The sequence below is a fragment of the Seriola dumerili genome, unplaced genomic scaffold, assembly GCF_002260705.1.
Source record: "Seriola dumerili isolate Sdu_G_001 unplaced genomic scaffold, Sdu_1.0 BDQW01000081.1, whole genome shotgun sequence".
Lineage (NCBI taxonomy): Eukaryota > Metazoa > Chordata > Actinopteri > Carangiformes > Carangidae > Seriola > Seriola dumerili.
Genome location: NW_019174336.1, coordinates 36,252 through 52,967, shown reverse-complemented (window position 1 = coordinate 52,967; position 16,716 = coordinate 36,252). Strand labels below are relative to the sequence as shown.

General features: G+C 41.1%; 1 protein-coding gene across 1 annotated transcript in view; it reads left to right on the top strand.

Moving 5' to 3' along the window:
• dcc (DCC netrin 1 receptor) overlaps window positions 1-16,411 on the top strand; it is a 233,113-nt gene extending 216,702 nt beyond the window's left edge. The window contains exons 29-30 of the mRNA XM_022744417.1: window positions 5,949-6,091; window positions 16,322-16,411. Coding sequence (XP_022600138.1) covers window positions 5,949-6,091; window positions 16,322-16,411 — 233 coding nt within the window. The remainder of the gene's footprint in view (window positions 1-5,948; window positions 6,092-16,321) is intronic.
• Window positions 16,412-16,716: the final 305 nt, after the last annotated feature.

Here is a 16,716-nt window from a genome sequence, read left to right as displayed (position 1 = left end):
TAGTAGGTCAAAATCAGTAAGGCAAAAATGTTGACCTTTTAAATCAACAATGTCAAAATTAAATATGAAAATTCTGAAGATGAAGCAGATCACATCAATGACATAGTAAATCTAAATTATGAGATGCTACAACAAGATTATCAGGTACTAAATCAGGATCATGACACAGACAGGCTTATATTTAATTTCTCCAGTATTTACTGACTTATTTTTATCATAACCAACTTCATTAATTTTTTTTTGTTTGTTTTAAACAGGCCTCCAAACGTTTTCCAATAATAGGAAGATGCTTCAAGCCATGGAATAAACATAATTTTGCATGTTAACAAAGGTTTATTTGGAAGAAACTTTTCACCTGAGAACATCCTTACCTCCTGGGCCAGTCTCTTTCACTCTTTCATTGGTCAGTTAGACAGGTGCTCAGACAGGCAGACATCAGACAGACAGCCACAAAGTAGAAAGGAGATAAATCAGACTGACAAAGAAACAACAGGCTGCTGTGGGAAGCGGATGAGAGCCCGACTGTTTCACTCTAGAGACACATTTCCTCAAAGACTCTTTTCGTCTTTAACTGCATTTACCTCAAACTGCCCTAAAGATCAATAGCCCCGCCCTCTCCATCCTCACCTCCTATCGCTGTGAATCTCTCCATCTTTGCCTTTGACCCAGAAACAGAAAGACACTGATGTGACCTCAAGTTGGCGTTTCACACCTCCACTCCAGCTTGTCTGGTAAATATATCTACCTTTCTGAGCAGTGGAGCCGCCAGTATACCCCATCCCCCCACAGACACACACATACAGAGATCCACCCCCCCACCCCTCTACACACCTCTCTCTCTGGCAAAAACCCCTGAGGGTGAGCAAGGCACCATGAAATTCTCTGTTATGGCTTTCTCCACTGTGGATGTGTAACCTTTGCTCCAGCTTTGTACTGCTGTGACTTATTGTGTTTTCCGCAAAACGTTTTTTTTTTTTTTTTCTGAAGCTCAGTTCAGTTTGGATTTGGTCTGACAGCAGCGTATTGAGAAGTCATACATTGTCACAGCTGGCGGCAGCAGCACAGGCAGCAAGGACCGTGAGGATCCCAGAGAGACACACAGGGCGGTGCAGTGAAAGAACTGCACCGCTTCATTTCTTCTTAATAAGAAATTTCTTCTTAATAGAAGAAATGAAGAGGACCAGGCTTACAGACAGACAGAAGGATAGGTAGGTAGGTAGGTAGTAGGCAGGCAGGACAACAGGTAGCTACACCCAGGTAGTAGGCACATAGTGAAACACATGGAGACATACAGTAAGCAGACAATCTGTCAACTGACTGGGATAAAGAGTTGGCATAGATACCAGGGAGCAGATCAGGGAAATGGGGAACAGGTGTGTAAGTAGGCAGGGATGCTCAGGTGATTGAAAATGGGAGACAGGTTTGCAGGTGGCTCCAGTAGCAGTCAGAGATAGATAGATACTTTTATGATCCCCCTTAGTGCGGACAATTCATTGTGTCCATTAGCTTCACTTTGTTGATAATAATAATAATAATCAATAATAATTGTAATAATAATAATAATAATAGCTTATAATAAACTCAAACAATAATACATTACATTTTAGTCCAATTCCTCCAGAATCTCTTGGCTGACGTGTGTATGTATAGCCTGATGACAGTGGAACAATAGGATCTTCTGAACCTCTCTGTTCTGCAGCAAAGTGAGATGAGATGTTTGCTGTACCTTGTAGGCCAACATAAGCCTATTTACACATTATATTTGATTGAAAACTTCCTTTAACATAACCCAGAACAAAAACAACAAATCAAAGCAGCCTACTGAAACATTTTAACATTTATAACACATTTGTAACAGAAATTGATTAAACACCAAAAACGAACTAATCTAAAACTAAAAAGAACCAAGAATTAAGTTTATGAACAACAAAACAATAATCTAATAACATATCAATTTTAACTTATTATATCTGTAGCCTGACTACTTAAACTGTACAGCAAGTCAAAACAATTAACCTGTTTTCTCCCACAATTTCCGCACATGGGTTTGAGGCATTTGCACCAGGTGCCTTGTATTTTATTTTGGTTTCTGCTTCGAAGCACCTAGCACTGCCTCCTTGTTGGTGTCTGCTGCAGGGTTTTGTTTGGCTGCTGACTTGGACCTTGTGCCAGCTGCCTGACTGCTCGTTTGCTCTTCGCAAAAGACCTCTGACCTCTGCTCCACGTCTACACCTTGCCCAGATATGGAGCCCCATTCAGCATATATTTTTGTTTTGACATCCGCAGCCAGCCTAAATTTGATGCCAAATTTGGCAGGTTTGTTCCTCATGTACTGAATGAATTTGCACCGGGCCTTGGTGGGGGACAACTGTTCATCCACTGTGATTTCGGCGCAAGGCTTGTAGCAGGCTATGCTGTTCTGAACAAACTTGTTCCAAGTGGCCGACACCCAGGCAAACTTATCACGCTGCAGAAGCACAAGACGTCTCACCTTCTTATTGAACTGCAGGAATCTCATTATCTCCCTGAAGCGATCTCTGGCCATGATTTCCTTGAAAAATGGGAAGCCTCATTTTTCAGCCCACAGGCTGTCCAGCTCCATTTTTTGCACCCTGTGTGCCACGGATGTATAACTGGGCTATGAAGGCTTTCAGTTCAGCCATTTTCAATATTGCGCTTTGCGTGCGCCAATGGGTCAGCAGCTTCGGTCAGGATGTTCTGGCTCTGCCTTCTCCCTGGACGTTGGCTAAAGGACAGTTCACACCGTTACCCTTTTCCATAGCTGCCTCCGGCTGTGGTGACTCCAGGTTGAGCACTCTAGTTGGCTCATCACAAGACAGGGCAGCGGAGCTCACCTGGTGCATTAATCATGAATGGCACATCTGGATCCGCAGTCTCCAATGAAAGTAGCCACATCTTTTTCTTTAACATCTGATTCACTCTCTCTCTGATAAGGATTAAGTGTTTTCATCCACCCAGGAAAAGTCGCTGTCACTTTCCACCTCCGACAGACCCCCTGCATCAGACTCATCACTCATCAATCATCTCCAGGGCCATGGCATATGTCATTTTAGTCTTCATTCTTTCTTTTCTTTTCATTTCCGCCATTCTTTTCCAAATTCTCTGATATCTTATGTAGACAATTGTTTCACACTTTCACACTTTCTGATGATTAATATTTGTGATTAGTCAATTTTAAAGTAATTTGTAGTTGCTATGAAATTCCTATAGCCGATAGTTCACGCTCCAGACCCACGACTGATTTTTTTTTAATTGATAGTTGCTAAGCAACTGAGATAAACAATTTAAGAGCGCAAAACTCCGACCGGGCAATATGACTGTCTATGGCCAAAATTGGTAGAAATGACTATATTTTCTTTACCTTTTGTGTAATTTATATGAAAACAATTTTAAATAAAGGAATAAAGGAAAAGTCAGGCACCAATAGGTCTGTATTTTTTTATTTAACAAATTTATTACACATGTAAGTTGTAGAATGGTCAAAATGACTGTCATGGTCATTCTAGAAGACTTAACCATCTTAGTATGCTATAATTAGCATGCTATGTGAGTGTATGCTATGTGAGAATCTCTCTGTGACTTAATTTAACCAAGGAAATAAGGAATAGTATACATGTATACATGAACTAAACAATATCTTGTCTCTTGAGGTATCACCAGAAGAAATTATACCATCTTCATAAGTAATCATGGCATATTACATTCACATAATTATTCCAGCATTCAGGATAACTACAGCAGATGAGGACTTGTATCTGTGTAGAGAGATGTTGTAATGGAAGAAGTGGGAGTTTGTTTTCATTGTTCTTAGCTGCGATCCTAAGGTGGACTTCATTTTTCTTTTTTAATGCTGTCTACAGGAAAGCAGAGAGTATGATTCAACATTTTGAAAGAAATATTTATTCTCAGCAGGAGACAATAAAGCAAACATGTTTGTGAATTTAAAAAAAAAAATTAACAAAAAATTTTAGAATTCCTTTTTTACTGGGTTTGAAAGACTCCTGATCTGAACTGTCTAGGAGCCTATTTTTCTTTCTAAATACAGATTTTCCAGTGAACTGACTGAAAGAACTGGAAGTTAAATCTGTTTATTCCCTGTGTAATTCAATTTTTGAACCATTTGTCGAGTCAGCTGGTCCCTTTCAACTGCAGGAGTGATTCCAGGAACCTTAAAACTGTTTTAGAGACAGGACTTTCAAACATAAATTCAGTCATATCATTGTGTATTTTTGTTGTTGTCGTCTGATTCTCAGACTCAACTGGAATTTAATTTCACTTTTATAAATATAAAGTCTGACAGTGTTCATGCTAGCTGTTTTTTTGTTGAGGAGAGGCTGTTATGTCTAGATTTTGAGTGTGTAAAGTAAAGACATAGACAGACCAAAGTCAAAGTGTCCTTCAACTTTAACCTACTGTAGATATGGTAATTTGGTTATAGTTATTAAGGTTTCCAGATTAATAGTAATAATTTGAGACTGAAACAATATTGGCTATTTTGCCTATTAGTTTAGGCTGGTGCCCCCAAGGACTTTCATTCATTTTAAAATTATTATTTAATATTAATATTTTCTTCATTTGTGATAGCCATTAAAATGAGAGACAACAGAAGATCCAACATTTATGGTGTCCAGCTCATAAGGCAGAGCTCAGACCCAACAATTCAAACCAGACCAGACCACCAAGAATAAAAACTAGGATGAACATAGTTTTGAGGCGTGTTTTTTTTTACAGTCTGGGAGTCATTGTTCCACGCTGTGAAGGCTGTTGATGTTAAAAGCAGTTTGAATTCAACAGTTTCTTGTTCTCTGGTGTAATCCACTGCTATCAAAACTGTTCCAGGTGTTTTGTTTCTCAGGGAGGAGAATGGATGTTATTGATCAGGAAGTTAAAGAATGTAGTGCAGGGAGAGGAGGAGGGAGTGTGGGCAGAAGATGCCTCAGGATGTGTTCAGAAATGAGGCTGTTCAGGGAATCAGAAAAAAATCCCTCTTTTGTCTCCTCTTCCATGCTGTTTTTCTCTCACTTTCCTTCTTGCTCTGTAGAAGAAGCACCCTTAAATTTGACTTCCTGAATGCTTTCTGTTTTGAGGAAACAAAAGAATTGAATTTATTTGTTTATTGATTTTTTTCCTGTTGCTTGGATGTATGTTCTCTTTTGTGCCTGGTCGGTTTGTCCCCTTGGCTTACTTGGCTGTCCATTGTTTGTGTTTTTTTTTACTAGTTAACTGAAAGGATGAAAAGAATGATGGACATCTTGACAAATGTTTGGAAAGACAAGTGATTTGTTAAATGACTTGATGAAAAAATAGATAAATAATACTAAAATAATAGCGTGAAGAGGATGGATGGATGGATGGATGGATGGATGAATATGGATGGATGGTCATAGAGAAGCCTGCAATCAGACCTCAGATCTGTTTCCTGTTCAATAGTTCACTTAGTTGCACGTGAACTTGTCATTTAGATCAACCAATAGCAGCTCTGTCTTGTCAGATCAAACTGTTCCTGTCAGTGCTCACATGCACAACAATATTAAACAGCAGCTGTCTGGAAACTAGTGTTTTTATAGCAAAATGAATATATTGGCCTAAAGAAAAATCACATGTTCTGATTATGTTCACTGATCAATCTTTGAAAGTCTGGCTGACATTTGCTGTTCGGTCTCTAAAATCCTGTATTGTGTTCTATCTTGCCATTCTACCTTATGCTCTTCATTCTCTAAAATCATCTTTTACATCCATCACATCAATCATATACTCACCATTCTGTCTTCTCTGAGCTTGTAGCTTGATTACAGTCCATGTTTGTTCTACACTTGCTCTGCAGTTCTACTGTTAAAGAACTTCTATAAAATGATCGATGAGAAACAAAGAAGGCTGTGAAATTATCAAGTTGTTTTTTGGTCCAATTATATTCCTGTCTTTCCCAGGTGCAAGCCTCCCGAAGCCACAGGTGAAGACAGCCTCTTTGGGTCAGGCTGGTAAGGCTCGTTCCCCTCTGCTGCCCGTCTCGGTCCCTACAGCACCGGACTTACCAGAGGAGGGTGGAACGAAACCTGCCGAGGACTCAGCTGCCAATGTAAGTCCAGATGGAGAAACTGTGAGCGTGTGATTTAGTTTTAAACCAGAGGTACATTACTTTGCCCGAGATCACAGTTTAAGATTGTCTCTCAAAAAGCACCATTATACTGAGATGGATCCAGCTGTTCAACGCATTTGCAGTAGCAGTGAATCTAATTGGTTTAAAGTACATCATCATTTCTTATGATTTTTTGCCATTAACTGTGGCTGCCTAGCCGTTGCCATGGAAACATGAAACATGACACCTGTTACAACTAATTAGTTCTATCAGTTGGTTTTGAGCTTGTGTTCTATTCACTGCAGACCAGACGCATTCAAGGTTTTCTATAGTTTTCTATAGTTTCTGTTCCACTGTTCCACAGAAACTATGTCGCAGTCCATAAGGAGCTTCCTCTGTGTGAGAGAGTGTGTCCCAAACTTCACATGACAAGCCAACAGCTTCTCCACTGGTTTAAGTCTAGTCAGAGGAACTCTGCCGTGGCATGTGAGCAGCGATGAATACACAACTCCTGTGTTTCTTGACTTGAATTTGGATATGAAACAAAAATTGTAGACTCAGAGACTGATACTAACAGTTTAGACAAAGCAGCCAAAGGAATTTATATTTTTTTTCATTTTTTATGGAGACATTATGTTTCCAGGTTCTCCGAAAAAAACTTCTTCGTTGTTGGTCCGTCCATCCCATTCTCATGAACACGATATCTCTGTATTGCCTTGAGGGAACTCAAATTTGGCACAAACATTAATTTGGACTCAAGGATGAACTGATGATAATTTGGTGGTCAAAGATCAAAGATCAAGGTTGTTGTGACCTCACAAAACACAGTTTTTGGCATTGTGAACACAATATCTTAGTAACACCTTGACGGAATTTCATTACATCTGGCACAAAAGTCCACATGGACTCAAAGATGAACTGACTAGATTTTGGTTGTCAAAGGTCACTGTGACCTCACAAAACATGTTTTTGGTCATAACTCACAAATTCATACACTAGTTATGACACAGTTTAACTTAAATATGGATAAAATCAAGTGATGACATTTTATATGCAAAAGGTGAAAGATCGACTTCACTGTGTTCACTTCATAATGTTCTGACAAAAACACTTATGGTCATTATTCAACGCTATAACTCAGGAAGGAGAGACTGTGACCATATTTCCTGTAACTTGGCTGGTTGGTGGAGGGATACAACCGTGAGGAGATGATTCTATTTTTTTTTCTATCTTTAGTTTCCTCTGTTATACGGTGTATGAGAGTACATTTGGCATTAATTGATTGGTACTAACACATGATAACAAAGGGCCCTCTGTCATTTTCTACATCAGCCAGAATTATACAGACTGAACCTTTAATCCTCAAACATTTATTTTCAATTTTACACATTCTGGAAGGTTTAACCTGCTAATTTTACATACCAATGAATTTGCTAAAAGAAGTAAAAGAAGTAACATTTGAAGTTGTAATAGTAGAATTAGTATTGTAGCAGCAGCCAAATTAGAAGCAACAAAGGAAGAACAAATAAGGACACTTTCTCTTTTTACACTCACTGTTTTCATTCACAAATGATTTTCACTCTCTTTACCATCAATGAAAGTCAACACTTCTTGGAGATGTTGTACATTAAAAGTCAATTGGAAACTTCGAAATTATGCTCTTTGAGCCACTGGAAGGCTTTTAAGGTGAAATATCTGGGCAGGAATTGTTGAGTTTGGATGCAAGTAGCTTTACAGTGATTGGGAAAACAATGCAAAGTACAGCAATTACAGTGGATTAATTAACTAAATTAAATATACCTGTCTCAAATGAAAGGCGAAGGCAAGAATATTTCAGAATCTACAGTAAAGATCAAAGACATATATTCTTCACAACTTTTTACTATTTATAGTTTTTTGTGGCAAAAGGGATAGTTTTACCCTGCTATGTATAATTCAAATGGAAATTTGAAAACAGGGAATTACTAAATGAACTGCTCACATATTAAACCTGTAATATTTAATCAGGAGCCATTACATTTGGCAAGTAAAGAATGGTGGCCAAGATATGTAACTATAAACTGGTCAGTCTGTCTTTATTTGTAGACATCTCTGTACTTTTTGTATTCTTGTACATCTTGTTACTTATCAGCCGACACTTACTCTAATACTGATATATGAGTCTAGCTCTGGAAAAGTGTGCGTCTGTACTTGTAGCAGGTGTCAGACGCAGTAACAGCAGTTGTAGTAAAACTGTTCTTAAATATCAAGAAACAGATTCAGAAAATACAAACACGGAACAACTAGAGATGGAACAAACAGTCTGAGGAAGAGAGAGACAGAGAGGTGGGAGGAAGGTATACACGCACATGTGCACACTCACACACACACACACACACAGACACACACACACACACACACACACACACACACACACACCTGCACAGCCTTGTCACTACACCTGTTTTCTTCCCTCCAGTGGGTAGGTGGCCTTTCAGCGGTAGAATACAGCAGAGTTCATTAGTGACTGAAACTGAGGAAATGAAGAAAGGCAGGAGAGAAAGGAGAGAAAGAAGAGGAAGAGGGGTGGAGGAGAAATAAGATGGAGGAGGAGGGAGAGAGAAGAGGGGAAAGAAGGCGGAAACAAGGAGGGGTAAAGAAGAAAGGGAAAAGGAAGGAGTCAAAAGGAAATAAGACAGGGAGGATAGTAAGAAGGGAGGAGGTGGAGGAGTGAAATAGGAGCAGAGAAAGGATGTACTAGAAAGAGGAAGGAGAGGAAGGAGGACAAGAGGAAGGGGGAGGGGGAGGGAGGGGAGAAACAAAGATGAGGCCGGAGGAAATATGTATTAGGACAACAAGGTGAGGAAGAAAGAGAAAATATAGGAGGGATGAGGAAGGAGAGGTGGAGATTGGAAAATGGGAAAGAGAAAAGGAGGAGAGAGGAAGGGAGAGGTAAAATGGAAAATGGAGTTTAGGAGTGAGGCGAGGGAGAAATAGATGGAAAGCAGAGAAGGAAAGGAGATGAAGGTGGATGATGTGGAGGGATGCTGGATGTAAGGACTTGTTAAATATTCATATGTGACTTAAAGACAATAGGACAGGAGGAGGCGTCGCCACAGCAATGGAAAGAGGGGGATTCTTTAGGAGGGACAGACAGAGGACAGAGGAGGAGAAAAGGAGATGAAATGAGCAGGGGAGGAAAGGAGAGGAGGCAAAAAAAAGGAGAGGATAGGTGCAAGTGAGGAATTAGGAAAAGGAAATAGTATGAGCAGGAGATGAGAGGGATGCTTCAGGAAGAAGGATAAAAAAAGAAAAGATAAAAAAAGGAGAGACAGGGAAAGGATGTGGAAGTAAAGAGGAAGGAGGGAGAAGACGAGAGAATGAGAGATTAGGAAAATCAGAGGAGAAGCAATGAAAGTGGGGGCAGGAGTGAAGAAAATGAGATGGAAAGATGGTGGAAAGGTGAAAGAGAGAGGGTGTAAAAGGTCAGCAGGTCTTTCTCTCTATCTTCTGCTCTATCTCAGTAATTGATCTAGTCTTTTACCATCATCCCCCTGGCCAATCCATCACACGTACACACACACACGCACATGCACACGCACAGCTGGTTAATAGACTGCGACACACAGGGTGAGTAAAGTACGCTACAAGGGTGCTTTTATTATGTTGTTACACTAGTGAGATATTTTAAAGAAGCAGTTGGATGGTGTGATGTTGGATCCCTTCCCTCTCTATGGCTCTCAGCACATTATTGCTGTGAAAAAAGAAATCACAATTGTATTTTAAAAAAGACTCAGTAATTTCCGAACATAGCTGGACAATGTTGTTATTATCAAACGTCACTCAAACAGGAGGAAGCCATACATTTGTCTATTATCTATTTTCAGATGAGTATTAATGTTCGTGTGGTGTGTTGGGGCAGCAGGACAGTGTGTGTGGGACTGAGTCAAAATAAACTAAAGTGTGTGTTCTCATGGTGATGGAGGAACAGGTCAGACAGTACAAATAGTGTGGCTCACTGATATGTTTATAATAGATTCTGGACAACAATGCAGCTCTATGGCTCAGAGGAAGAAGATAGATCAGCCTTTGACACACACAATATTTGTTCACTGTCAGTTTGGGTCTTATAATTGAATAATTGAAACTTCTGTGCCAAACTTCAAATTTAAAACTCCTTTTTTTTAAAGTAGTTGTCTTTATACATAGAGGATGGTGGGGGGCTGAAATGACGTCACTCTGTCTCCCATCAGACTTCCCTGTATTGCTCTGTCACTTAATCCTCACCTGCCAACACACCTGCCCCTTATTTTCCCCAATCAACCGACCAGTGTACCGTCGAGACCATAATCTTTTGTTTTGTTCTGAGCTTCAGCACAGATCAAACAACGGACACTACATTAAAGTGCCAAGGCTCAGCATTAATTTGAGCAGGTTTACACCAGTATAGAAAGAACTGTGTGGGAGATAGATGCACATGAAGTGAAATGAAGTGAAATATTTTGTGGAATGACTGCCTAAAGTCTCGGACCCATAGACATCATTAGACATGTTGTATCTTCCCTGGTGATGTTCTCCCAGGCCTTCACTGCAGCCCACTTCAGCTCTTGCTTGTTGTGGGGTCTCTGCCTTAAGTGTGGACTGCAGTTTAGTCAGACTGAGATCAGGTGACTGACTCAGCCAGTCAATAATATTTCCCCTCTTAACACTCTACAGCTCTTTCTTTACTTCAGCGATATGTTCAGGATAGGTGTCCTGCTGAATGATGAAATGTCATCCACTGAGTTTTGATGCACTTTTTGCTTCTCTCTTTCTAACCTCAACTTTCTGCTCTCAGTCAGCTCTGAGTCACGTGAACTAACGTTGAAACGACACACAGCTGCCCAAGAAACATAGAGTGTCCAATTACTTTTGTTGGGTCTGAGCTCTACCTCATGAGCTGGACACTAAATATGTTGGATTTCATATACATTTCATGCAGGTTCTAGAACTGAGACGTACTACTATGTGTGTGAACATGCGTGTACCTGATTAACTGTATGACTGACCACAACCTAAGCAAACATTACAACAACAAGACATCAATCAACAAGTACATTAACAAAGTTAAGACTTCTGCTGCTTAGTTATGCTGTGCTGTGCTATGCCGTGCTGGGAAAGGTTAGACCCAGTCAGTAAGCTAAAGGCTAGGAGATGGAGATATAAGCCTTTTCTACCATCGATCTTCATGGGAAATGTCAACTCCCTGGTTAAACAACAACACTCCCGACCGTTGTGTGGATTTAACAGTACGAGCGGACAGAGACACCAGAGCAAGTGAGAAGAATCAAGGTGGATGACTGGTTCTGCTTGTGAACAATAGATGGTGCAACCCCAGTCATATCACAGTGAAGGAGAAGATCTGCTGTCGGGATATTGAACTGTTGGCAGTTGGTCTTAGACCGTACTATGTACGGAGGGAGTTCTCACTTATTGTCGCCATTGTTGTTTACATTCAACCACGAGCAGAGCCTGCAGTCGCGTGTGGCATCATTCACGAGACTGTTGTGAGAGTACAGTCCCAGCACCCTGATGCATTCATTGCAGAAAAAAGAAAAAAGCAGGCGAAGGAGGACTACAAAAAGTAGAGAGGAAGCTGCAGCACAACAAGACCAGAGAGGTGTGGAACAGCCAGGCAAAATCAGGTGATGTGGACAAGGCCAATGAGTTCAACCTGTTCTAGAACAGATTTGACACAGCCTCACCTGTTATCTCTCCCACTGCTTCAACTGCAGCTTCTCCTACGGCATTGCCTTCACAACCTGAAACTGCAGCTGCAACTCCCTCCACACTGGGATCAAGTCACCTGTCCTTTACAACAGAGGAGGTGAAGGCAGAGCTCAAGAGGCTACGTCCTGGAAAGGCAACAGGCCCGGATAGTGTGTGTCCAAGGCTGTTAAAGGACTGTGCAGCCCAGCTGGCAGAGCCTCTCCAGAGGATCTTTAACTTAAGTTTAAAAAACAGGGAGGGTCCTGGGCCTGTGGAATACATCATGTCTTGTTCCGGTACCTAAAGTAGGGCAACCGGCTGAGATAAATGACTACATACCGGTGGCCCTCACATCACACCCTGGAGAAGCTGCTTCTCAACCTTTTGAGGACACAGATTGAACACGCACTTGACCCCCTACATATCGCCTACAAAGAACATATTGGAGTGGATGATCTCATCCTTTACATGCTTCAGCTGGCCCATTCTTACTTGGACAACACTTTACCACTTTGATGGTTTACTGTTGAAATTTTAGGGGAAATTAGAGCATGTGGACAGAAAGCTTGAGAGATGTAAACACAGTCTTTTAGATTAATCTGTGTCAGCGTGAAACTCGTACTGTGCTTACTCCACTGTGTTGGGATGAGTCTCTGACTGATTATAGAGGAATGTGAATCCAGGTCACCAGGCCAACAGAGATGACAGGATGTCAGAGAGTGACACTGAGCATCAACTGGCGTTTTACCCTATCCATGAAACGGAAGAAGCTCTGCTGTTATGGGTCAACAAATGAGATCGGGAGGTCACCAGGGTTTTTTGGAGTTCTCATACACTTCTCATTCACGATTTCTTATAGAAGCCTCTTTTATCCATGGAAAGTGGAAAATACCTGTGTGTGTGGCTTCTGGATGAGCTTTTTCTGGTCTCATTCAGAGTGAAAGTGGCAGGTCAACAGATCACATTCTGTGGGTATTACACAGATAAAGGACAACTTTACAGCTGCTGTTTGCCCTTTCTCTTCTTATAATGTAAATCTCCACAGTCATTTAAGAGAGATTCATGTCATCTGTCGAAAAGCCACAGAGAGAGTTTAAAACTAAATACACATAGAACGTTTTGAAAGACTCTGACTTTACATAAATACATTATTCATTATTTAAGTTGGATTTATTGGCAGAAATAGAATATAATATCCACAATTATGTTTTAATTAGTGTATAATCACCTGTAACTAAGAATCATTGTGTTGTCATAGAATGAACCCTTCATATCTTCACGTACCTTCAGGCTTCACCTCTGTTCTCAAGTTGAGGGTTTGATACTTTGCTGTTGCGGTTAGAGCTGTGTGCAGTCGCCATGACTGAGCTAGCTGCTGGACATTCAGTAAATCCCTGGGCTGCCTGCTTGTTTAACTGCAGTGGTGTGGAGGATGTGGAGTTGTTCAAAGTCACCTTTGATGAAGCTGACAGCTGAGTAATTAGTAAAGTAATGTAATTACTTTTTCTATAGCCATTATTGCCCCTCTGTAAGGCTGGACTTAGATGCAGTCGGGCTCTGAGCTAAATACTAAAATCAGCATTATAATGTTTACCATTTTCACCTCTCAGTGCAGTATTTTAGCAGTCTAACATTTTCTAATTAGCGCTACAAACTATAGCCAAACTATAGCCAACAATAGCTATTTGGTCATAAAACAAAGTGTAGAGCAGACTAACATGTTGAACTGGTGATGGGATGAAGAGTCAGGTAACTGTAACTGGTAACTGGTAATCCTGCAGGGGCCATGAATATCTGTAAATTTCAAAGCAGTCCATCAACTAGATGTCATGTGTCATGGACCACAGTGGTGGAGCACCTGCTGACATCCTTGTGAAAGACATGAGACAGAAGCTGCCTGTTAGCTGTTAGCTGGTGAACTGGCTGTGGGTTGATTCAGGATGTTTGTTAACTGTTAGGTAAATGGACTGCACTTGTATATTATATAGCTCCTTTCCTGTCTTATCGACCAGTCAAAGCATTTATTCATTCACACACTCATTTCATTTCACACACACTCAGACATACTGGTAGCACAGCCAGGGGCAATCTGAAGTTCAGCATCTTGCTCAAGGATACTTGAACATGCAGACTGGAGCAGTCGGGGTGGATGACCCACTCCACCTCCTGAGTCACAGGCACCCCTACCGCTGTGTCCTGCTGTGATTGGGCCCCATTGATGTTTTAAATGAAGGCGATATAAAAATCTATATATGACCGGAGGGGGAGTTGAGTTGTCCTGAGGCGGAAACCAGTCAAAAGCTGGTCCAACATGAGTTTCTCTGGTCAGGTTAAAAGCTATAACTAGAGCAGACCAATATCTGACTTTAAAATGTGGATCAGCACGTCCAGGACTCTCTGGAGGGAGATACACACAAAAAAAATAAGAGCTGATGAAAATGTTAGTCGTGATTCACCTGCTTTCATTATTTAACTTTTTGCCCACCCAGATTATTTTACATTATTTATATTTTCTCATTGTGAGAACACACATGCAGTGAAATACAAACCAAGTTAATCACAATTAGGTCCCACAGCTTCAAGTGTTGAGTTTAAAAACCAGTGCTGGAACTTGACAAGAGAAATATAAATGACCATTAATACAAGACAAACAACATTAGAACCAACTCTTAGCAATATATTTCTAAAATACAATCACTGATCTTAACACATCAATTTTCAAAATTGTTCACTTGATCAAATAGGTTTACACACAGATGATTGAACACAAAGAAAACAGATGTCACAGGTGTAATCTGCTGTTGGATGACTCAGTTTATACTGATAACTGTAGATTTTCTGTCTGTGTATGTTTGACTTCTGGAACATTTTTAAAGTAGCTGCACTTAGTGGCAGTGCATTTTAATGAAGGATTAGTACAGCAATTATAATAATACTTGAATGCACTACAAGTAAAGATGTTGTGCGTTGACACAAACCTGTGTTTAAGTCTGAGAAATATGTGTCTTTATCAGTTTTCCATAGTGCTGAGGACAATGTGGAAGGACAAACTCTGCATGAAAGACACGCTCAATATAACACACTGAGAAAGTGTATACGTGAGAGATGTGCACAGGAATGTCACTCGCATGCACACACACAAACACACACATACACACACACACACAGATGGAGGCACTTAAGCCGACCCACTCAGTGGAGAAAGTATGTATAGCCAGACGAAACACACCATTACACAGTGATCACAGGGTATCTGCAGCATTAAAGTGCAACCGTTCACACTGCGAGTGTGTCCTTTCCTTTGAAACACCTGCAGACCAGTGACAGCAACACCCCCAACATGTTCGATGTGATCGACTCGGAGGCACACTGTCATCTAACCTGAGGACAGTTTGTGAACCTGCACATTTTCAATGTGTCCCACTTTCTACCTTTAAGACCTCAGTTTCAGTGGGTTTGATTATTATGACTCGTGAAAAGATCAGATTCGGACCACAGAGTATCTCTCCTGCATAGCTGCTGACACACTGCTGGCTAAAGTGCCCGGCACACAGGAGAGCGGCTGAACAGCTGGTTCAGGAGTACTTCAGCTATTTTCTCCAGCACCATCGGTTCTGTTAACTGCTTTCAAATTCGTGCTCCTTTTGTATCACTCTTCAATATTTCCATTAAAGTTAGGTTTGCAGTTAGTTCATTTAAAGACCAGACTAGGGTTAGGATGGGGTTCATAGTTAAGCCAACTGTTTTCTCCCTGAGTGTGTGTGTGTGTGTGTGCATGCGTGCGTGCGTGCGTGCGTGTGTGTGTGTGCGTGCGTGCATGCTTGTGTGTGTGTGTGTTTGTGTGTGTGTGTGTGTGTGTGTTGCTCTGTGATGCGGCAACCTCCAGAGATGAAATGACCACTAGAGTCTGGCTCTAACAGTCAGTCAATCCCAATAGACTCCCATGTTAAAATGTACAACTTTACAGCAGAAATAAACATGTTTACAGCCTGGTACAAAAACAGTTTTTGTCTCCATAGCTAATTTCCTCCTTCATGAGGGATCATTTTGAGGGTTAAAGTTATGTAGAATTGAGGGTGTGGCCTCGTTGAGTGCCAGGTGGATGTATGCTTGCCACAAACCAGAATGTACCGAAGTCTCAGCTCCACACACACTGCACCTCTTTGTCTATTTTTGGATTACCTGGGAGGTGGAACAGCTCAATCCTAGCTTCAAAACCATTCTTCAGAAAGCTGTGGGTGAGGTCACATTCGCTATGTCCATCTTTATTTACAGTCTATGGATGCAATGAAAACTTCTTGTCTTTTCTGACTGACTGATTTACTGACTTATTGTTTGTGTAAGTGGATATGGTTGTGATCAGGAGGAATGGTAAAACAAAATACAAACTCAAACCTGAGATAAGAAACCTCTTAACATACTGTTCCTGTTGTATGGATAAGCACTCATCAGGCTCAAGCTCCACAGCATGTGTAACCTGTACTTTGTGTCTTTCAGGTTTACGAGCAGGATGACCTGTCAGAGCAGATGGCCAGTCTAGAAGGACTGATGAAGCAGCTCAATGCCATTACTGGCTCCGCCTTCTAACCTCTGACCCCGGTCCAGCCCAGCCCTCAGCCACAGTCCAGTCTAGAACCCTTCTTCAAGCCTTGATGTCAGTCGATGTCCATTTGCCACAGGTAGCAACAGGTCAGTCTGGGTTTGAAGACGCCTCTGTGGAACATCCCTCTGTGCTGGGTTGAGTTTGTTTGGTTTTTACTGGTCTTGGCTGGTTTCTACTGTTTGGGATGGGGATTGGACAGAAGGGCATGAAACGGAGGGTAAACACTACCGCAGCACAGCATCAACAAAAAGAACAGGAAAAGGGTTGAGGGGTTTCTTTAGGAGTTTAA